Source organism: Octopus bimaculoides, chromosome 24 (genome assembly GCF_046866305.1).
Source record: "Octopus bimaculoides isolate indiv1 chromosome 24, ASM4686630v1, whole genome shotgun sequence".
NCBI classification, from domain to species: Eukaryota; Metazoa; Mollusca; class Cephalopoda; order Octopoda; family Octopodidae; genus Octopus; species Octopus bimaculoides.
The window spans coordinates 35207896-35232345 of NC_142951.1; the positions used below are offsets into that span (position 1 = coordinate 35207896).

At 35.8% G+C, this 24450-nt stretch overlaps 1 protein-coding gene across 2 annotated transcripts in view; it reads right to left on the minus strand.

Moving 5' to 3' along the window:
- The window catches only part of LOC106872876 (protein unc-119 homolog B-A), a 37841-nt gene extending 13391 nt beyond the window's left edge, over window positions 1-24450 (minus strand). For both annotated transcript variants that reach the window (XM_014920024.3, XM_014920023.3), the window contains exons 1-2: window positions 22117-24450; window positions 4151-4264 (exon numbers count right to left, since the gene is read on the minus strand). In XM_014920024.3, coding sequence (XP_014775510.1) covers window positions 4151-4264; window positions 22117-22393 — 391 coding nt within the window. In that variant the 5' untranslated portion in view covers window positions 22394-24450. The remainder of the gene's footprint in view (window positions 1-4150; window positions 4265-22116) is intronic.

The window sequence follows — 24450 nt, forward strand, 5'->3', positions numbered from 1 at the left end:
GCGCCTGTCAAACCATCCTACCCATGCCATAATGGAAAATGGACATAACGTGATGATATATACTGGGTCATCCAGAAAATTCTGAGCAATCTTTACACACTTCATATAACAGTTATAAATGTTAGTACAACTGATACGTTGACATTACTTGCAGTGTGTTAAGCTGCCAGTTGTGTCAAACTAAAAATCAGTAGAAATCTTACTTTCATCAACCCATATCAAGGTCAAAAGTGGACAATGAAAAGTTGCAGCTGCAGCATGTGATGCTTTACTTCCTTGAAAATGCTGCAGAAATATGTAAAACCTTTTGTGAAGTGTATGGTGAATGTGCTGTAGGATTTCAGCTTAGAAGATGCAAGCTATTCATGAAAACCTTCAGAGTTAGATGATGATTTTTGAAGGTAAATATTGAAACCAACATCAAAATCACAGCGGGGCTTGCAGAGATGTTGGAAGTTCCAAAATATTGTTCATAAACACTTAGTGAAACTTAAGTATATTTCCCACTATGATGTACAAATCCCTCATAACCTGTTAGAGAAACACTGCATAAACTGGTATTCTATGATAGACTCTTAAAACATAGTGAAACTGACCCTTTTTTGTGAAGTGACAGTTGAATGGATTGTCTATGATAACATAGTGCATTAAAGATCCTGGGGTTCACATGAGAATCCACCAAAACAACAACTGCGGTGGAACATTTAAGCAAAAAATGTTATGTTTTGCATCTGGTGGGATTTCAAAGGTATTCGAGAATGGTGAAGGCTGATTTCAGGAAGTTGAACCTCAAGGAGGAGAAGACAAAGGACCAAGATGATAAGTGGTGCACTCAAAAATGCTCACCCAGTTATGCTAGCACGACATGAACAAGGCTCTAAAAGCATAATGTGTATGCACACAAAGGGGCCCTAGCAAGTATGTAAATGCTGTTTCTTTTCCCACCCAGATAACTGGGTCACTCCTTGAGCTACTTCTTATTAACATCCATTTCTCATTTTTATCAACTATCCTCTACTCTTCTTTATAGTAATCTCCCCCCACCTCACCCCCAGCCACTAGAAACCTTTTAATCCACCTGTCATCTCCCTGTTATTCTCTTAATCCACCTGTCATCTCCCTGTATTATTCTGCTGCTGCAAGTAGTGAAAGCAGAATTTGTTGTATAGAATACAGTATCACCATCCAATACTCAATTTTATCATTGTCCTCCCACTCATATTTACCACTCCAACCCTATGTTCACCATTTACTACATCCATCCACTATGTACATTTACAGCCTTATCCACCTTCCTTTTCTGCATACATGTTCTCTTCTATTCTTCTTTTTGGACATTTATCACATCAATTTCCCCATTCACCAATGGAAAAAGCAATGTAGCCATGAAAAACTCTTTGAGAATAGTAAATCTCTTTTTGCTTCTCTGATCCTACTTGAACCTCAAAATGCCGAGCTTAAAGAGATTACCATGTCTCCTGTCTTCTTTTGCTCAAGGATGCTTCTAAGTCTTGCAAGTTACAAGGTGATCTCACTAGTGTTGGCACTATGGAAAACAGCATCCAGTACACTCTGTAAAGTAGTTAGAATTAGAATGGGCACCCAGCCATAACAATTATGACAACTAAAACCCTGGATTAAGATGTGAGCCTCCAGCTTGTTGGATTCTGTCAGTTTAGAAAGCAGATGTGATAATTATGATAAATTTACACATCTAAAATGGTAGTGGTTAAAGAAATTACACATCTTCATACAGTCACACTGAAAGCCACCAAAAGTATATGGAAATATAAAAAAAAGAAAAGAAATTTGGATATATTCATCATAATATAGAATGCTGAATATAAACAAAAAATTTACAGTTGAGTGATCAGAATGACTGAGCGAAGGGAGGCAACTCTATTTTAACATCTACAAATATACTGCAATCATGATGACCCAAAAATTGAGTCTGGCTGATCGTAAAGGTTAAGTAATAATAGAGCATCATACACTGGAGAAAAACACATTTTATACTTTATCATTTTCATGGAAAGTTATATATCATTTGAAAACTTTGGATATAAACTTTCTTTGCATATAGTTTTAATTAAAATCTGACAGCATGCCCACATCAATTTTCTCCATTTTGATGGAAATTTTGCCCATTTTTTCCATTGCAGCCCTGAAAATGAAGAGGGGAAGCTTTTTATGGAACAAAATTTTCAAAAATTTGCAGTTTAAAAGGCCAGTGTCTTTTAAAATGTACTTCTCTAAGCCCATAGCATGGTTTTGGTTTTGACTGTTGTTTTTCTTTTTTTCTTATCTGTTACAGGTTGACACAAATGTATATTTGAACTAGAAAAGCACTTGGAGAGCGCAGACCTCCGCCAAGCAGCTCATTTCCACCCATACACACGCATGCTGAAAATTGCCCAATTTCCCAAACCAATGTCGACAAGAACATAACTTTACAAACAGGAATCATCTGAACCAGTTATAATACATCAATGACAACAGCAAGCTAGTTTGAGTGATACACACATAACATCATGGTCAGAAAAGTAACAGTTGGTTACAGTGACTTGTGGACGCCTATCCTGGTTCACATAAACATGATCTAGCAGGTTTCCATAGTCGGTGGTGGGTTTTTGGACTAGTTGGTCGAACCCAGACTGGTTCATAGTTGTCAAGATCTTATGGTTAGGGGAATCAAGGAGATCCACGTTGAAATACACCAAGGACGATGGTCAGATGATTCCCTGACAAAGATAAAAGCGGTATCTGTCTACTTATGAAACTAAACCTACCTACCTACTTTACATCCTTCTGTGGTCAGTATAGTATCAATCATCCCTCAAGAGTCCATAGATACACAAGTAAAATTACTAATAGTGAAACAAAAATAAACTTTGGAAACAGCAACGCCACCATAGGTTACGTGAAAGCGATGTTTTCAAGGGAGATAATCAAAGAATGTAACCTCGTAATACTTCATGTATAGTATATATAACAAATGAAAAAACCTTCAAGAATCCATAAAAATTCCTGGATCCCTACCAAAATTTCATCATCTGTTCCTTGTGTCATTATCAACTTTTCCTGCAAGTTTCATCAAATACCGTTCACAACTTTTTGAGTTATTTTGCATACAGACAGACAGACGGATAAACCAACGGCAATGAAAACATAACCTCCTTCCTTGGCGGAGGTAATAATCTTTTTCAATTTTTTTCTGCATCCTGTGATAAATTTATAATCCTTTAGCATTCTTCTGGATTATAAGTAAATTCTTCAATTGAATTAGCATCCCCATTTGCCAAAAACAAACCTGAAGTGTTTTCAGACTGCAACAAGTGCAATGTCATCTCATCATCATTTAACAACTGTTTTCCATACCGGCATGGGTTGAATGGTTTGACAGAAGCTGGCAAGCCAATAGACTGCACCAAACTTTGGCATGGTTTCTATTGCTAGATGCTGCATAAGTTGAACGAAAAGAAAAAGATCCTCACTATGAAATTTGTTCTGCACTTCTTTGCATAGCAAAAATAGTGTAGAGCAAACTTTATAACAATGATTTTGTCTTTGTTCAGCTTATGCAGTATTCATTTGTCAAGATTTTTGGCAATTTTCAATGTGATATAAAAATGTTTAATAATGACCAACATTTAGTTCTTCCACAACTTCTCCAGTTGTTTTGTGTGAACCTGCCTCAATAATGGGCCTTCAATTCCTCATTACTAGCTGAAGGTCACCTTTCACTCTCGTTCACCATCAAGGCTTTAATCTATACAATGACATTTTTGGAACTAATGTTAAGCTGTCAATTTATAAATAGTCACTTGGTGAAATACTTGGTTGTTACTGTGAGCAGTTCCATTCCATTTTGAACTTATGCAATAAAATTACTCAAAATTAATTTTTCAATCTTTGCCTAAAATGAACAAGAATAAACAATGAAGGCAGAAATTATTAGCATAAATTAATACAATGAAACCTGTACTTCAAAATATGTATGAACATTGTTAAATAAAAGTTTATTCCAAAATAGCAACAAAATACATATAAAGGAGAACCTCAGTTATGTGTGTATGATAATGTTTACTGACACTCTTATACTGATGCATGCAACACCAGAAAACAAATCAATTTATTTATAAACACTAACCTGTGTCTTCTTGTTTGAGAACTTCAAACAATGTTTCTCCTGTATCACAGTCCCTAAGCTTGAATCGGATGAAATCTATCCCATATATATTGGCTTCAGGAGGACAAAGATAACCTGAAGGGAAAAGGAATAAAAAATTAAAAAAATTGGTCAACTTGCACAAAATTCAGAAAGCTTACAAAAGTAGTTAGCAAGAAAGAAAACAGCAGAAAGTAGAAAATATGTTACAAGGACTTCAACAATTTTATTAGCTTTTTATTGAATTGAATATAATTTTTAAAAGTTTGTAATTCACAGAATGAATCACAAGAATCTGGTTCATTTTACAAATCTTCTTTAGATAACAAGTTCTGGTAAAATACAAAGATTTCAGCTGATATGTAATGGTTCCAATTTATCTTTAGGAACAAGACCGAAAAATAACATCTTCTGAAGAACAACAAAATAACATTATAGAGTCATAACATAATAACTTTGTTAAAAATCTTAAATATTATTTAGCAACGGGAACTCGTTTAATGCAAAGGTCATCATCATCATTATCATCATTTAACATCTGCCTTCCATGCTGGCATGGGACAGTTTCACAGGAGCCTACTAGACATATGGATGAGACAACTGCATAAAGAAGTGGTGATTTCTAAATGTGGAGGGTATCTGTGGAAGAGGAAGACATGGGATGAAGTGGTGAAAACATGATCTAAAAAAAGCAGTGAGAAAGGATAGAGACAATTAGTGATTTGGTGTGGTTGAGAAGACCTCTGCAGCTTAGTAAAACCGAGACATTAATGGTAAAGGAAGTAAAATCAGGTGTTAAATAAACAGTGAAAAGTCGTCTAGTTAGTCTCTGCAGCTACTCAAGAAATTGAAGCCACAACAGGAACTAACAAGTTACTCAGAAGACCCAAGTGAATTTTTCTGTTAAATATTGATTTTGCTTCTATTAGGTAACTCCTCTAAACAAAATGTCAATTAGTTCATATTCATCAAAGACATTTTCTTACTGATGGTGTAGTATGCAGGTATCTATGTACACAGAGAGGTTAGAGTAGTCATGAGTGTATACATGTGTATTATGTGTAAAAGATACCCCATTAACAATTATATTCTTCAAGATATCACATAAGAAAAAATTCTTATTTATTATGAAAATAGTCTATTCAACAAGCAAAAAGCAATGTATTTTTGCCTAATTAAATGAAATTTCTAACAACAACAAGAAAAACAATGTTACCATCACCATTATACAGCTTTTATTCTTGGCATGCTTGTTCAGACAGGATAATCTCATAAAAAGAGTGAATTGTTTATAAATCAAGGCAAAACAAACCTGTAATGATTCTGTATTGATCAAACAGTTGATGTTGATTTGCCATCCACTCCCTTTTAAGACGGTAAAAAGAGTGCCAACGGACTCTGCTAGCCTTTCAGACTAGGGAGCTTACTATAGTCATTGTTCAATCTTCAACATTTGCAAATAGAACTCAAAGTGAATAACATTTGTGAGGAGGAAGAATTTGGTAAGTGGCATTTGGTGGAATGAAGTAGACATGAGACTAACAATCATTATATATACACTAGCTGACCCCCATGCCATCAAAAATGATGGCTTATTGTATTATTTTATATATAAAAAGGGTACAAAAAGGTGGGGGGAAAAAAATCATTGCTTCAACTGTGTGTGTGTGTGTGTGTGCGCGCGTGCACGCATGCATACATGTGTGCATATGCATACATTTATGTGTATGAGTAGCACAGTCTGTAGCGAATGCGGTTTTCTAGACTTTGTTACAGCCCACTTCCTTCCTTCCTTCTTAAGTGTGTCTGTTTATATATATATAATCTCCCTTCAAGCTATACTTTTGCAAAGAGTTGAATGAAGCATTGCAAGCTAATAAAATACTCCTCAATTTTACAAGGATGCGTTGTTCTTATCCAGTGATATCTATTGATAGGCAGACTGACTCAGTGAAGGATGAAGTGTATTATTCATAGAATAGCATTGGTAATGACACTTTCATTAACTTTTAGGCCATATATTTTTGAGCTAGATGTGGCAGTAATAAAATCTTTTCAACATTCTCAAACCCAAATTAATCAAGATAACATGCAGGATATGGGAAATACATTTAATCATTCAGAATCAAAACTTTATACTACATCAGTGCTACTCAATCAAATTTTTATGAGGTGTGCCTTAGTTAATAAAATGGCAGAAAATTAGTGATGAAGTGCTAATATCATTGAAAATACTAACCAGTATCTACAATGATATACAATTTTGTGGAGAAATTCTGTAATGGTACAGCTATAGCTCCCCACTTACTATAGTGGCACACAATATAGTATTCTAGTTACTATAGTGATACATCTATAATACACTGTTTACAATAGTGGCACATCTAATGTACTCTAGTTAGTGTTATGATACTCATAGTGTTATGATACTCATAGTACTCCAATCACAGAAGTGGTGCATTTATAGTATCCTAGTTACTATAGTAGTTGTAGTAGAAAGAACAGCTTCAATTGAAACGGATCAGTCAGCTCTTTATAATATTCAACTTCATGTTTGAACTGCAAAAATCAGTTGCTAAGAGAATTCAGCAGTAAAAACCATAAAGCTGATTATTGTGGCTGAAACTTATGAATCCTTCCTCTGTCCCCATCACTACACACACACACACACACACACAGAATGAAAGAAAATGAGAGGACAAATGTTACTGAGTGAACACAAATCACTGAACACCTAATGAGATATGTTCATCAGAATTGTTACAGAAAAATGGACACAAGGCTATCATTTAACAGCCATTCACATTACCGTTATCTGTCATCCTCATTATCTCAATTTTTGAGTCTAGCAACAAAGTTAATGATGGCATGGAGAAGATTAAAGAGAAATAGGAAAGTGTTGGATTAGAAACATTGGACTAGGTTAAAAAAAAAGTGCAGGGATAACATAGTAAGAATGAATTTGTGTTGATTTGTAGTCATGTAGCTACATAAAAATATCATTTGGCAAGTTGGAGAGCTATGCAAGAGCAGACAGAGGCTGTGTTGCCATTAGTAGCAGTAAGATATGGATAAATATAAACATGCATAAACACATAAGAGGAAGACAAAGATACAGAACAAAAGAGTGTGTGTAAAAGATCAACCTTAGTGATGGATCAAAGTATAGAAAAAGTTTAATTTGGCAAATAGTGAAATAATTACTAACAACCTTAATGAGGTGAGCAACAAGACAATAACTGTATCAAGAATTAAACATGGTTGAATAATGATTAACTAAACCAAACAAAAGCAAGGGAGTTAACTCAAAACCAATTAGAGAAAAGGCAATTTTTAAATGAAAGATTGTTGCAAACTAACCATTGCCTGCAAACCAAGTGAATTTCAAACTGAGATAGGAAATTAGAATTATTTCTATTTCACATTGCTTTCTTCACATTCATAACGGTTATGGAAATCATCACTACCAACAAATTACTAGTTGCTCATACAATGTGGCACATATTTATAGCCTGTTGAACTACATAACTCCATAGTTAATGAGCATTAGCTACAGTGACATACAGTGTGATGAACCGAGTGAAAATTTTCTTAATCTGTGTGGCCCTAGTTGCTATAATCGAGTGATTCAAAGAGTGTAAAAGGCGTTGATGAATCATGTAAACCTGACCAAGACAATTAAAAAATATCAAAAGGGTACATCATATAAGGGTCATGCTAAAACATATCAAAAAAAAAAAAAAAAAAAAAGAATGGACTGAATGGAACAAATGTAAATTCTATGTAGAAGAACTGCACAAAAATTATTCCAATGTCTTTCATTCTGAAGAGTATAGTTCATGTGTAACATAACTACAATATTCTTAACTGTTGTCTCATAATTTATCGATTACTATGTGAATTCAGATATGTGCATCAGAATTTGAGTCACTAAGAAAGTAATTAAATGAAATTGGGTGAATCCTTCACAAAAACGGACACTGAAAGATAGCAGAGTCTATTTCAATGCATAGAAGACCCTGTTGCCAAAAGACTGGCAACAGCCTTTACAACAGCAGCAGTCCGACATCAACTTTCACATTTACGGCTCGCTCAGAATATATGAGACAAGAAGATGAACACACAGACATAGTTTGTCTTGAAAATCTGTTTTTGAAAAATCGTAAAGTTTCTATAAAATATGGTCTTGAAAAACTTATGTAAAAAGAAAAAAAAAAAAAATCAATGGAAAACTGCAAAAAGTTAAACAGTTAAAATTTAAAAGATTTGCTTTCAGGTGATATGCCTTCTCATTTATACTTTATCCATTTTAATCATTTCACTTAGTCAGATTGGAGTCTGGTGCAGCCTCCTGACTTGCCAGACCCCAGTCAAACCGTCCAACCCATGCCAGCATGGAAAACAGATGTTAAACGATGATGATGATAATGACTTTTACACACACACACACACAAACATACAGACGGATACAAATAAACTCATGTGCATACACCTGAATAAACCCACACAAATTGTACTAATTCAATGTAAAGCCAGAGTATCATTTAATATAATTTTTCAAAAACAAAAACACTAAAGGGAAGGCCATAGTCAATGACAAGTGGATCCCTACTGATCATTACAGACATACATTAACACAATATCCTGTTATAATTGCTATATTTCTCACCTACTTTCCTAACTACTCCCTTAATTTTCTCTTTATTTTATTACTGTCCTTCATCTATAACAATGGTTCCCTGATATGTAAACAGATTATCAGAGACAACAGTTTTTATCATGGTGCCGTGATAAATATTTTGTTCCCTGTTCTTGTGTAGAAGTCAGGTAACAAAATTTAGTCAGCTAAAATATCAATCTAGCTTCAAACAGCACAGAAAATAAAATGTCAAGTTGATAAGACAAGCAATTAGAAACATTTTTTAATTGCTATCAAGTAGCTTCTACATCTAAGACAATGCAAAAGAACATGTAATATGCTGCCATAAGCAGCCTTTTAATATTTGATATAAGCACAAAGTAACATGTAGTATGGTGCCATTCTATTTAAGGAGGAGGAGGAGGAGGGGTTACAGACATGTAACATAGAGGATAACAGGAAATTCCTACAACTTACTGAGAGCCACAGACCAAATTTGTGACTGGTGCAAAGTCCCAACCAGACCTAGGGTGACATGGTGATGGAATAGTGTAGTTAAGAGAACCATTAGAGCAAAGAAACAGGCATGGAAGGGTGACAGTAGCAAAGGACTATATCAGGTAGCTAGAAGGGAAGCTAGGAGGCAGGTATACTTGGCCAAGAGTGAAGCAGAGAGGAAGAATTTTGCCAATATTCTGCAGCTTGAGGTGTTTGAGTTTGCAAGACAGTGTCTCAGTGAAAACCGTGATGTTGTTGAAGAAAAGTGCATTTGCAGAGATGGTGGTTCACTTGCAGTTAGTGACTCTGCAAAGAGTGAGGCTTGGAAGTGTCCCTATGAAAGGCTACTAAATGTAGAGAACACAACATGGAAGAAAGAGAGTCTGCCTAAGGTGGACCCAACAGAGGGACTAGTAATGCAGATAGACAGTAGCTTGGTAGATGAAGCCATGAAGAATATGAAGGAGAAAGCCCCTGGTTCATCAGGAATCACTGCTGAGATGCTTAAAATATCTGATGATGTGGGTTATAGTCTAGTCACCTGTATACTTAATCAAGTTGTAAACGAGGGAGTCATATCCAGTGACTGGTATAGCAGCACCAGGGTTGACTACTACAAAGGTAAAGGTGACACCTTAACCCTTTTGACACCAACCTGGCTGAAACCAGCTCTGGCTCTGAGTATAAATGTCTTGTTGTCATAAGTTTCAAATTAAAATCTTCCACCAAACCTTAGTCACAATTTATGTTCCTAACACTAGCTTAATGATAACTAAGTTATTTTACTAAATACTTTGTTATATTTAAAACTGATTGAAAGAAATACAGAGCATCTCAAAATAAATAGAGTAACGAAAGGGTTAAGACAGAAATAATTACAGAGCTAGCAAATTGTTGGACCAAATGATGAAAGTTAAGAGAGGGTCATAATTCAATTAATTAAGATGAGAGTTAGTCTAGATGAGATGCAGTTTGATTTTGTGCCTGAGAGAATCACAACTGATGTTACATTCCCCATAAGGCAGTTGTAGGAGAAGTACTTAACCAAAAATAAACCTCTGTATCGGCTTTTGTTGACATAGAGAAAGCATTTGACAAGGTCCCCGCTCCTTTATCTGGTTGTCAATGCAGAAGCAAGGGAGAGATGAGTGGTTGATGAGAGCCACACAAGACATAGCAATGAATTCAGTGTACAGGTAGGAGTAAACCAAGGATTGGTCCTCAGCCCCCACTTGTACATCATAATCCTCTAGGTAATAACAGAGTAATTTAAGGCAGGCTGCTTTGGGAGCTCCTCTATGCTGAGGACCTTGGTCTTATAGCTGAATCACTACCAAAACAAGAAGAAATTTCAGGTGTGGAAGCAAGGTCTAGAATCGAAGGGCCTTAGAGTTAATTTAGCAAAGACTAAAGTCCCTGTAAGCAGGAAAACAGACAAATCACAGATTCCTTCAGAGAGATGACCCTGCTTGATATGTAGAAAAGTTGTGGGTAGAAACTCCACAAGATGAGCCCTGAAAATAAGAGACATAAAAACCGCCAAATTTAGCCCAAATACCTAAGGCATAAAACTGTGTGGGAAGAAGTTTGCTTCCGAACCACATGGTTCTAGGTTCTGTCTCACTGTGTGGAACCTTAGGTAAGCATCTTCTACTATAACATTGGGTTGAGCAAAGCCTTGTGAGTATATTTGCTAGACAGAAACTGAAGGAAGCCTGTCTTGTGTGTGTGTGTGCGTGCGCACATGCGTGCATGCATGTGTCTATCTCTCTTTTTGTTCCTTATCAACACTTGAAAGAAGTACATGAAAAAATGGCTGCTGAATACAATAAAGCATATCACCTTTATGCTTCTACATACCAGAGTGGATCATCTCTATTTATATACACCAGGGTAAATTACTTCTATTACTTGTAAAGCATAAGGTACATGTCATCTATTTTTGTGTAATATAAGTTAACATGAAATCCAATGTGACAGTTGGTAGATGAGATGTTTGTTGTAAGACTTTTATATAAGAAGAATTTTAACAGGTCCATGTTATAAATAAGCAAATGAAATGACAGGCTTGTTATACATAGCAAGACAGACTTTTCATGCATTGACTGAGAGTTGCCTTACAAATATAACACAAGAGACAAGAATCCTATTAAATAGCAAATTCCCAGCATGTAACATCAAGATCCATACGTTTTTTATTCTAAGAAAAAAAAAAACAAGATCCAACATATACAAAACTGAGGCTAGACAATCATAAAACTGTTACTGCTGTTGTTGTTGTTGTTGTTCATCTTCAGTGGATTCAAAGCAATCAGTCCATAGATCACAAGATCTGTCATTAAAATTTTCTTACAAAAACTAAATCGTGATTTACACCACTCAACTAAAATATATTTCCTAGAAAAGCTTCAACTATTATTTTATGCCATTTACTCTGGAGTTTTGTCCTCTCAGAAACAAGAGAAAGGCCTTGTAAACATTTTACATCCATATTTGTGTGCACAAACATGGATGCCTAACAAAAAGTGACACATAATTTAATCAGTGTAATTATTTCAAAATAATTAGTCTAAATTTACACAAACATTTCAATGATGAGCTTAAAAAGTCAATAAATATTAATACTAAAATTACTGTTGTTGTTGTTGTTGCTGCTTGGAATTGTTGCAAACACAGAATTAGATGGAATTTCATGTCAATAACTCAATATAAACTGTACCATTGCAGCAGACGAATCAACAGCTGCACTCGTTGATGCATTAACAACATTAATGGTAACAGTAAACACTACAGCAACACAGAACAGTGCAACAATGGTAACAGTGAACAGGAAAAAAACAACCCCAGTTAACAGTGAACAGAACAACAACAATAATTCAAATCACTTCTCACAACAATAGTCATAAATGTGTTTAGAATGGGATTGTGGTGATATGATTAGTTGAAATAAAGAGTTGTTATTTTACTAACATAATTTGTAACCAACAATCCATTGTTTCTATAGCAACATTTGAAGCAGGATGAAGTGAATTCTGTGATCTATCAAATGTTAGAACTGAAAGTTGCTGTAAAAATATGTAATTAACAATAATTAATATTTTCACTAATCATGAGAAGTAGGTGAAAGGACATCAGAGAATCTTTTCATATATGAATGAACAATATATTTACTTTACTAATTAGTCTATATTACTATTCTTTTTCCTTCACAAATTTGTCTACTACCAGCTAATAAAAAGAGAACCTGTCTAGATTTAAGGTTTAAACAAATTATAGCTCAATTTGTATCGATGAATACTGACTGTCAGGACTGGACAATGAGATTCTGAGTGAATGGAAAACTGGTGTTCATTGAGATGTTTAAATATAGTAACTTACCTTAGATTTGTTTGGTATTTCTTCCTAAACTAAATAGGATATTGTGATAGTTTGGAGGCAATTATTTAATAAGATGGTTCATATTCAGCAATATTTAGCTACAAAGGCTTGTAGAATATGTCAAACAAATAAAATTTTTACATAATTAGTAGAGTACAGGGCTAAGCACCAACAACAGTAATTTGAACATCAGTTATTGATTGATTTCTCCTAACCAAAGCTAATCAATACTATTAAAGCAGTTGCAACACAATAGGATGAATGTATAATTGTTTTCTGATAACTAATTCATCATAGAATGATGGTTTAACCCTGGAGGATGAGGAAGAGGGTACCACCACCATCATCTCAGATTGGAGGCCTGGCCTGAATGCTTGCAACAGAATGGATTTAATTAAAAGCCCCCAAGTATAAGGTGGTGGTGTCAAAGCAAGCAACAGGTTAAATCTATTATCCAACAAGAATAATAATCCCCCAGTTGGCTTTTATTTTTTCTACCTGGCAAATTTCACTCAAATCTTTGGCAGAAGACACACACTTGCCCAATATGTTTGCATGGTAAAGTCAAAACTGAACCCCCAGTTACGCTGTTGCCTTAATACGGATCTTCTCCTCACTGCTGGCTGAGCAAACTGAGTGAACCTAAGCTTGATTAAAAGCTTTATAGCTCTGATTATCCTATACTTTTAGTGCTCTTTAAGTAGATATCACTATGAATTTTTGAAAACATTTAAATGCAATTTCTACTCTACTTTCTCTTGGAGAACATCCAAAAAGAAACATTTTGATACCTCATTTATGAAATTTAGATGAATATTTTGGGGAATATGACAATTTGAATGGTCAGCAAAATGGTTGAAATCTTACCTAATTAACCTAAATCAGTGATTCCTAAACTTTTTGGGGCTACACCCAGGCCACATTTCTACTGCTCTGACCCTGACTAACCATCACAAACATAGACCTCTTTCTATAGCAAGTTCAAAGCAACTATATTTCACATATGATCCATCCCAGTCTTATAAAAATGATAATTCTGTACAAATTGGTGTGCTACACTCAAATTGTCATTTCTGCAAAGCTTTCAAATTTCCAAATGAAACTAATGGCATACGCTGCTCAGGCATTAAGGTAAGATTGCAAGCACTACCAGCAACTCCTCAACCTCTTCTGGATCTTCTGGAAGGCACTTCCATCTAGTCAAAGGATTTTCTGAACAATATCAGACAATACAACTCTGAATTTCAAATGCCATCACTTAGTGCATCTAAGGAGATAGCTGAATATGGATTTGTGCCGACATTCAAAGTTCAAGGGCAAGTCTATCATCTCATCGGTTCCCTGTTACCCACAAATGAACAACCAAGTTCCTCCAAATTTACTTTATGAGTGACGTTGGGCAACAAACTCAAAGGAGGGGTCAAAACTTCAGCAATTTGGATATAAACATTGTTCACAATTTGCAAAATATGTTATATGAAAACAATGCCCTGGTTCAAACCTTTAAAACAGTTATTGAATATCAGCCTCAAGATGATTATCAAATTGTTATCTGCACTGAGAAATTACTTCTTGGTCCTGTACATCATTTTAATGAGCCCACACCTAATGAAGTAGCCATCCTTATGGAAAGTGATCCTCATGACAATTGGGATATTCTCATTCATGCTCGAGATAACAACCTTACACATGTTTCAGAGACTCGTCATTCTTATGATGCTCTCCAGTATCCTCTTATTTTGTGGAATGGACAAGATGGATATCATTTCAATATTCCACAGATTCAATCTACAACAAGAGAGCCAATTACAAACAAAAAGGTGTCGTCAAATGACTTCTATTCTTACCAACTTCTATTCTTACCAACTTCTATTCTTACCCAGAACAATCAAATCAGGTACACATGTATCGTGACCTACTTCAGCAATACCTGGTTGATGTGTATGCTAAAGTTGAGAGTAAGTGTCTCCTGTACATTCGTAACAATCAAAAAAAGATAAGGGCTAAAATTATGTTCATCTCCAATATGTTCTCAGGACAGATGGTCATATTCAAAACATGGGATAACTTATTATCCTTCCATCATCGTTCACAGGTAGTCCTCGATATATGCACAAATGAACACGGGATGCTATGACATATGGAAAAGCAGATATTTCTGTCACTCTCAACTGCAACCCTCAATGGGAGGAAATAAAACCCAACCTTCTTCCAGCTATGGGAGAACTACAAGCATGAACTGAGTGAGGATGTCTCAATCATGCTCAAAGGGAAAATCCAAGCCTTGACCTTCAAGTAAATGGCTATATTCTCAATGAGACTGATACTGCTTAAGGATAAAGTCCATCATTTGGGAGGGAAAGATCTACATGAGTATGGATTACCATCTACCAACAGGCAGCAACAAAATTTGTGCCATGAAATTCTCTGAGAAACTTCCTATAATTTAGATACTCTGGCACAGTTTGTCACAGAAAATGAACCGCCTCCCCCAAATTACTGTAAACAAAGAAATGGATGAACTCCCAACCCTCGAAGAGATTGAGAAAGCAATCTGCCTGTTGTCCACCGGGAAAGCGCCCGGCTCAGACTCTATCCCAGCTGAGATCTATAAAGAGGGCGGCAGGACCTTGATTGAGAAACTCCATCAGCTTTTCCACCTCATCTAGCAGGAGGAGGTACTACCCCAAAACTTCAAAGATGCTCTCGTCCCTAATCCTCCACAAGAAAACTTTTGTTTTTTGCAGGAACTGCCAATTGGGAAGCACTCAGTCTTATCGTTAAAAGTGCAAAACTGAATATTACTAATTGGTTGATAACTGATGAAGAATTACGGACCTCCTGTTTGTCTCCCGTTCATTTTCACAATTAGTATACGTTATGTTGTTTGTTTATTTACCATACATTTTTTCCTTTATTAAGTAATTGCTGCAGAAACCTTGATCAGATTCGAGCCTGGTGCAGCCTTCTGGCTTGCTAGTCCTCAGTCAAACCGTCCAAACAATGCCAGCATGGAAAGCGGACGTTAAACGATGATGATGATGATGATGATATATATATATATGTATACATACACACACACACATATATATATGTATATATATATATATATACACATAGACACATATATACATACATACATTACATATATACTTTAAGGTGTATGGCTCAGTGGTTAGAGCGTCAGGCTCACAATCATCAGGTAATTTGATTCCCAACCCAAGCTGTGTGTTGTGTTCTTGAGCAAGACACTTTATTTCACGTTACTCCAATTCACTCAACTGTAGAAATGAGTTGTGACATCACTGGTGCCAACTTGTATCAGCCTTTGCTTTCCCCTTGGATAACATCGGGTAACATATCCTTCAAAGTGGGAGGTAATAATCCGGCTACTGCTCCATGACAGACTGCTTTGATGATCAATGCTACAATCATCACAGAGCTTTCTACCAACATATCCATGCATAGTCTTCTGCTCATCCTTTCATCTAATGATATGCTGTGGCAGAGTTGTGCAACTTTTTGGGGCATGTATTCTAGGTTATCAGACAAAGAGTGTTGCTCAAGGAGCTGCTTTCCAAATCTTATGATGTTATTAGCCTTACGTATGCAAACTTGGTCAAGGGATGCACTTTGACATTTGGTGGTTAAAAAATGTTACAGAAGGGATATGATGTGAGATTTAAAGGAATTTTGGATCAATGTTAAGCTTCTGCCACCTTGTTTTCGCTTTAGGTAGAGGCAGTTTGTCACTTTTTATGTGGAAATTATGTGTGCTTGTTAGTATTTTTGGGGTTTACACATTAATGGTTCGGATCTCATCGAACGTCCAGTCCAACTGAGCAGCTCAAATGTTGGTAGGAGTACTGGTACTGCAAACACATTGTGGGCCACTGCTTTACTGAATGCAGAGCATTCTGAGGTTCAAATTTTCTTTATTCAGCTGTCATATTCTTTAGTGTCGTGTGTTTTGTTACAGATGCCATTGTAAGATATATTTTCATCCACCCCTAGATACCTGTAACATTCCTCGTCAGATACAGGGGAAACAGTCAAATCATTGATGGAGATGTTATTGCTCTGGTTTATAGTTTTCCCCCCTTTTCACAACCATATAACATTTATCCTGACCAATCTCCAACCCTACAATCTTTGAGAATGTTGTAACTATGTCAAGGCTCTTTTTCATCTCATGCAAATTCTTTGCATGAAGTTTTAAGTCATCCACAGAGAAACAGTGTTTAATTTTGGTATTTCTGTTTCCTTGTGAACCAGTGAGATATCCTTCAGACATCCTTAACATGAATGATAAGAGGTTTACAGAAAGTATAAACATCATAGAGAAAGTGGTCAGTTACTTGAGCCTGTAATGTAGTTTGGCTGGCAGGCACTATGGAATCTGTTGGCGTCGTTGCTTCGCAGTAAAAGGATTTAATTCTGGATGCAAATCGTCCCAATATGATTCCAATCGATTCCTATAGCCAAGAGAGGGGTTTTGTTTCGCTTTTCCGTAGCAGTTAATGAGTTTTGTGGTTACGGTTTCTTTTATAACTAAAGCTAGAAAGAATTTGTTTACCTGTTGAGCTGTTGTTTTTGTTCTGTTCCTCGATTATGTTGTTGCTGATGTTGTGTCCAGCCATGCTATTTGTAGTAACTCTCTGCATGCTAAATTCAAGTTTCAGTTGAAAATCACTACAATCATGAATAAAAAGCTCCCTCAGTTAATTCATATGAAGATTAACCAGTTATTTAACAAAGCTGATAGTTGTGGCTCCAAAGTTGGAGATAGTATTCATCGTATTTTTGATAAATAGTCTCCCATGCCAAATACGCAACTTGTCACTTCGAGTATGTATGTATACATGCAAATTTGTATATTTTGTTTTATATATGTCTTATGCATATATTTGCATTTCTAGACATGCTTGTATATATACTTAAATTATAGACTTTTGGAAAGTTTTACAGATTTTTACAGTTCCAGTGATGGCTTGGATCTGTAGTCTTCAAATCAGCTTTTTCCTTTCTTGTTTTGCGAAGCCTAAGTTCTCAAGATTGGTATTTAGGCAGTATTTTATCCCAGTGCCCCAATAATTACAGGTATAAACCTGAACTTTTAGTCTGAATAGAGTAACTGCAGATTCTCAACGTTTCAGCATAGGTATTCTATTTCTCACTGATCTTCAGCTTGCCGATTTCCACAACTGTACACAGTTTCTCTTCTCTATCCCAAATTATTATAGCAGGTTTATTGTGTTTACATTTTGTTGAGGCTTTCACTAGGACATTCCACCAGTAGTCCTTTTTATTATGAATAGCCATGGCTTCCATCATACTGTGGGTTTTTTTATTTCTTTATCCTTGGGGGGTTATCCTTATTATAGTGCCCTAGCTACAACATCATGTCTCCTCGATAGATAATGCCATGATGATATTTTTGGACAACTGCTTATGATGTGGGTGATATTTTTGCTATTAATTCCACAAAGTCTGCATTGGTTGTCACGTTTTCCTGCATCTCTATTCCTTTTGTGCATCAGGTATGTGATTGGTGTTTTTCGTTCCTGGATTGCAAATTCATACCCTTCAAAGTGGAAGTAATCCAGCTGTTGGTCCATGATACACTGTTTTGATGATCAATGTTACTATCATCTCAGAGCTTTCTACTGACATATCCATGCATAATCTTCTGCTCGTATACACTAATCCTTTCATCTGATGATATATTGAGGTAGAGTCATCTGACTTCTTTGGGCATGTATTTAAGGTTATTAGACAAGGAATGCTACCTTCCAAGTCTTATGATGCCATCAGACTCATGTATGCAAACTTGGTCAAAGGATATACTTCAACAATTGGTGGTTATAAGATGTTGCCAATGGGATATGATGTGACATTCAAAGGCATTTTGGATCAATGTTAAGCCTCTACCATCTTGTTTTATTTTAGGCAGAGGCAGCCTATGTCACTGTTGATGTGGAAATTATGTATGTTTGTTAGTATTTTCCAGGTTTTCACATCAATGGCTCGGATCTCATCAAGTGTCCAATCAAGCAGCCCAAATGGTGGCATGAGTATTGGCACTGCAAACACATTGTGGGCCACTGCCTTATTGAATGCAGAGAGTTCTGAGGTCCAAATTTTCTTTATTCAGCTGTAATATTTTTTAGTGACACATGTTTTGTTACAAGAACCATTGTAAGATATGTTTTCATTCACCTTTAGATTCCTGCAACATTCCTCATACAATATAGGGATACAATTAAGTATTTGATAGAAATGTACATAGTCTAGTTTACAGCTTTCCCAATTTTCAGAAACATATAGAAACATTGACGAAACACTACCCCCCAATATCCTTTGAGAATGTTTTAACCAGGTCAAGGCTCTTTTACATTTCATGCATATTCTTTGCCTATGTAGGAGTATTTTATGTATGCAAGTGTATGTATGTATAAGTATGTATGTATGTCTGTATGCATACATGCATCTATATGCATACATGCATCTATATGCATACATGCATCTATATGCATATATACATACAATGTAAGAGCATACTTTTGATGAAGTGCCACTCTAATGTCTAAAACTGCAATTATTACATAAGTTTGACTTCAAACTTTTACATAAACAAGTGTTGAAAGCTATGTATGGAAAGAATGGTAACTGATTTCTTTGCCTTATTGGGATTACATACATATGTATGCAATAATACAAATATATATATATATATATATATATATATATATCATCATCATCGTTTAACGTCCGCTTTCCATGCTAGCATGGGTTGGACGATTTGACTGAGGACTGGTGAAACCGGATGGCAACACCAGGCTCCAGTCTGATTTGGCAGCTGGATGCCCTTCCTAACGCCAACCACTCAGAGAGTGTAGTGGGTGCTTTTACGTGTCACCCGCACGAAAACGGCCACGCTCGAAATGGTGTCTTTTATGTGCCACCCGCACAAGCCAGTCCAGGGGCACTGGCAACGATCTCGCTCGAAAATCCTACAGGAGCCAGTCAGGCGGTACTGGCAACGGCCACGCTCAAAATGGTGCATCTCATGTGCCACCCGCACAAGAACCAGTCCAGGGGCACTGGCAACGATCTTACTTGGCTTGCCGGGTCTTCTCACGCACAGCCCATTTCCAAAGGTCTCGGTCCGTAGTCATCGCCTCGGTGAGGCCCAATGTACGAAGGTCTTGCCTCACCACCTCAGCCCAGGTCTTCCTGGGCCTACCTCTTCCACGGGTTCCCTCAACTGTTAGGGTGTGGCACTTTTTCACGCAGCTATCCTCCTCCATTCTCACCACATGTCCATACCAGCGCAATCGTCTCTCTTGCACGCCACAACTGATGCTTCTAATGTTCAGCTTTTCTCTCAAGATACTTACACTCTGACGGGTATTCACAGGGTATTCACATATATATATATATATATATATATATATATATATATAAAGATAGAGAAATAGATATACACACACACACACATATATATACATACATGTATATACATACGTACACTACACATATATATACATACATACATGTATAAGCACACACACACACCTTCTCCAATATGTAACGAAATGCTTTCTTGCTTCTTTGCCTTTTAATTGTATATCATTCATCTATTTCAAATAGAAAGAAAATTTAAATTTTCTTTCTATTTGAAAACTGGTTACGAAACAAGTGTAGTTGTTTTATTATCATTATCTTATGATATTTACTTTGTATTATATTATACTTGTTTATTGTGCTTTTACTTATTAATTTTTCTATATGTGACTGTGGATTTTCATCGATGAGTTCATGAACTTTGGTTCTTTTCCCTAAAACTATATATATACATATATTTTATACTGTGAAACTTAATTTAATTTTTAATAAATTGAATTTAATTGAGTTTTTACCTGTAAATTTGGATTTTTATCCCTAATATTATATATATATATATATATATATATATATATATTAGTTTGGTTTGGATTTTGTGGTTATTAGTTCAGTAGTCTCCAGTGGGTAATTGGTTAGCGGTGTAATGTGGGAATACAAATAAATATTCCTATTTTATCATCCCCTCACATGATTAATAGCTACATGTTATGCAGTGAAGGAATATAATAAATGAACATGAATAGACAATGAGAGTTCAATACATGTCACAAATGTTTCAATTGAATGCCAACTTATTTGCAGTTCGTGTATCACATTAGCTAAATTCATCAACCACTCCCTAATGTTTCTGAAATGCTTGAGGGAAAGGCTGGTAATTTTTGCATATGTAATACACTGATTGCAAACAAACTGCTTGGGCACTAAAACATTTGTGCCATGTTTTATTACTCATTCATCTATCTATTGATATATATACACACACACATATACTTTATTAAAAGTAGCAAAAATATCACAAAAACTGTTACTCAGAGTTTCACGTTGCTCTCCTCAGACAATTTTCTTCAGATTCTAAACAAAACTGTCCAATGAACAGGAACGCGAAACTCTGAGTAACAGTTTTTGAGATATTTTTGCTGCTTTTTAATAAAGCATATTACTCTACCTCTGGAATTTGAGTACTATTTTTTTCCCTTGTTATGTGCTTACAATGGTGTGTGTGTATGTATATATAATATAAAATAACCTATTGGAACCTTCCAAGTGTAGCAAGATAAATTTAATCAGTCATACTCGAGGAATGTTAGCTTTACACACTTGGAAGATTCTTCAGCATGAAACCATTCGGTAACATGAACTGGCTGTTATGAGACTAAATTTATAACATTGTATAAATAGTATACCCACTCTTTTACCAAATATACGAATGCATGTTTCTTTTTCTTCTGACTTATTAAACACTTATAGGTGTATATGTGTGTGTGATCGAGAGTGCGTGTAAAATACCCAGCTGTATATTACACGTATGCATGCAGTGTGATAACAATATCAGCTCTTCCAGGTTTGGACTCAATTTCAATCACTAAAACTCAGGTCTAGTACTACAACACGACCATTCGAAATACTCGAAATGGGTGCCAAATATCTATTGAATCATATTCTACAGTCTTAAAAAGAGGAAAAGGAAGATCACTGATATAATCTTAACGAGGATGCTGGCAAAAAAAAAAAAAAAAAAAAAAATGGGATGGTCACAGCTTGAATGTCATTGACCATAGATTTGCTCATTCAGAACAGTCCCGGGATTAAACAACATTCCATTATAATTCCATTCACTCTCAGTACATGACTGGTATTTTATCAACCACGAAAGGGGAAAGACAAATAAGACCTCGGTGGGATTTGAAATCAGAATGTTATGAGTCATAATAAGAGCTTAGACATTTTCTTCTACGCTCTAGTGATTATGCCTTGTTTATGAAGTACAACAGAAGTGCATCAGGTGAGAAATTGAATAACTTCTTACCTTCCGTGACTTTCTCCAGACGTAATACTTCTTCGGGGCTGATGTTGCCCCTCCTGGCCAGTTCCTCCTCACCCAGTAAGGGCTCACTACAGTCTCCGCCATTACTACCAGTCGTCGCCGTCCCCTTCTTTGATTGTGTATGATGTGTTTGTTGCTGGTGGTTGTCGTGTTTGCTCTTCACCTGCCGACTCAAGAAGCTGCCTGATTTCTTCTTATTTCCAGTCGCCGCCGTTGCTGCCGCCGTGGTGGTGGCACCAGCCTGGTTGTTCATCATCATATTGTTGTTCTTCCAACAACACCCCAACCTTCTCTCTCATACACACGTCTCTTGTCTTTTTATCTCTCTTTTTTTTCTTACTCTCTGCCTATTGTCAAGAATTCTCTTTACACTTAGTCTATTTCTACCTAGTTCCACTCTCTCTTATCGCTCTATCCCTTCGCCTTATGTGTGTGTATTAGTATTTCCCTGAATATGTGTCCCCCCCCTCTCACGTTTTCTATTTATTTTCCTCTTCGATCTTGTTTCTTTTCTGTGAAAGATTTCGTGATTCTTTTGTCATAATTCAATATATATATTTGATATATATAAATACGTAACAATAATATCTCTCACACAATTACACATACATAACACCTAGGTGCGTGTATGTGTGTATTTACATTTTACCGCGGTCTTGCTATCTCTTTCCTCCTCTTCAACCCCTCACTTCAAATTATCAGTCTTTCTCTCACACTTTCCCCCCAACTTACTCTCTTTTCATCACTCTTTCCTCCCCTTCTTCCTCCAGGCTCACTAACAACAAACGGTGAAAGCAGCCCAAATGTCCCCTATTCGTTATTATTAACGAGTTTCACACCAAACGTTTCAATCTATGCACACGTAAAATAAAGAGGTTATAAATTCACGTAGCAAACATACTCGTGATGTCAAATAGATAAATGTAGCATAAAATGCTGTTGTGTATTATATATATGCATGCTGTGTAATGAATCTACACAACCAGTTGGCTTCATATTGCAATGAAAGCATATATTCAGTTATGTTAAAGGTACATACAAGAAAATGTATACAATACATATCACCACACGTACCATAAGATAATGTATATTCATATATACTCAGTCATGTTAACAAGATTGGTATATGTTAATTATATGACAAAACGTTCTTGTTACTAAACATACATATAAATATATGCAACAATAGGTGTATATATAAAACACAAATAAATATACATACACGTGCGTGTTATAAGAGAATGTACATATATATATATATATATATATATATATATATATAGCTGTTTTACGTGTTGTAAATATGGACTATTTTTCTTTGTTTTCTAAACGTATGCATTAATATTCGTCTTGTAGGTCCTTCCTTTTTCTCTCTGTATATATGTATGTATTTACATATCCATTCATCCATCTATCTAGTGTCTTGTCCACATCACTTTATCCCATAATGATGATACAAAAAGTATAGGTGGATCCTTTCCACACAACATAGTCAAAGTGAACATCTTTCAAGATTGTGTGAGTATATAAATTCTTCGCTGTGTATATATCTTGTATATGTATATATGCTTGAATATTAAATTTGTTCTAGCCTGTGTAGAGGGTTCGGTTCGTGCAAACACACGAATATGTGCAGTAAGCAACAGTCAGTAGACAATCCAAGAGATCCCTAGTCCTTCACCTCATCAGACAAACATTAACAGTCGTCATGGTAGTCTGTTGTCGCTGTTACTAAGAGGACTCTCACTTTCACTTCCTCTCTCACTAAATCTCTCTCTCCTTTTCTCACTTTATTTCATCCCCCCCTCTCTCTCACTAAATCTTACTTTTTGAATTCTCTCTCTCTCTCTCTCTCACTTAGTTTTACTCTTTCATTTTTTTTAACCCTCCCTTTGTTTCTCTTTATGTGTTTTTTTTATTACCTCCTACCATCTCTCTATTATTCAGTCTTACCATTTTTATTCTCTTTCTTTCATTTATCTTGTAGCTGTTACACTTTCTTTCTCACATTCACTTTTAAATACATCCCCCCCCCCAACAATGCTTTTCGCTTTCTGTTTCACTCTTTCTTTTCTTTATGTCTCTCTCTCTCTCTCTTCTACTCACTTTCTTGTCTTTCTTGATTGGAATCAGTCCCTAATTGACTTATGAACCTAAAATACTAAACAACTATATTCCCTTGCTTTTGGCCTCGTTCAAGGAATTACGTATTTTGTCTCCCACACACATGCATACGAATACATAAATACATACATACACACACACACGTGTGTGTGTGTATGTGTGTTATACACCTTTTGTCTTTTGTTTCAGTCA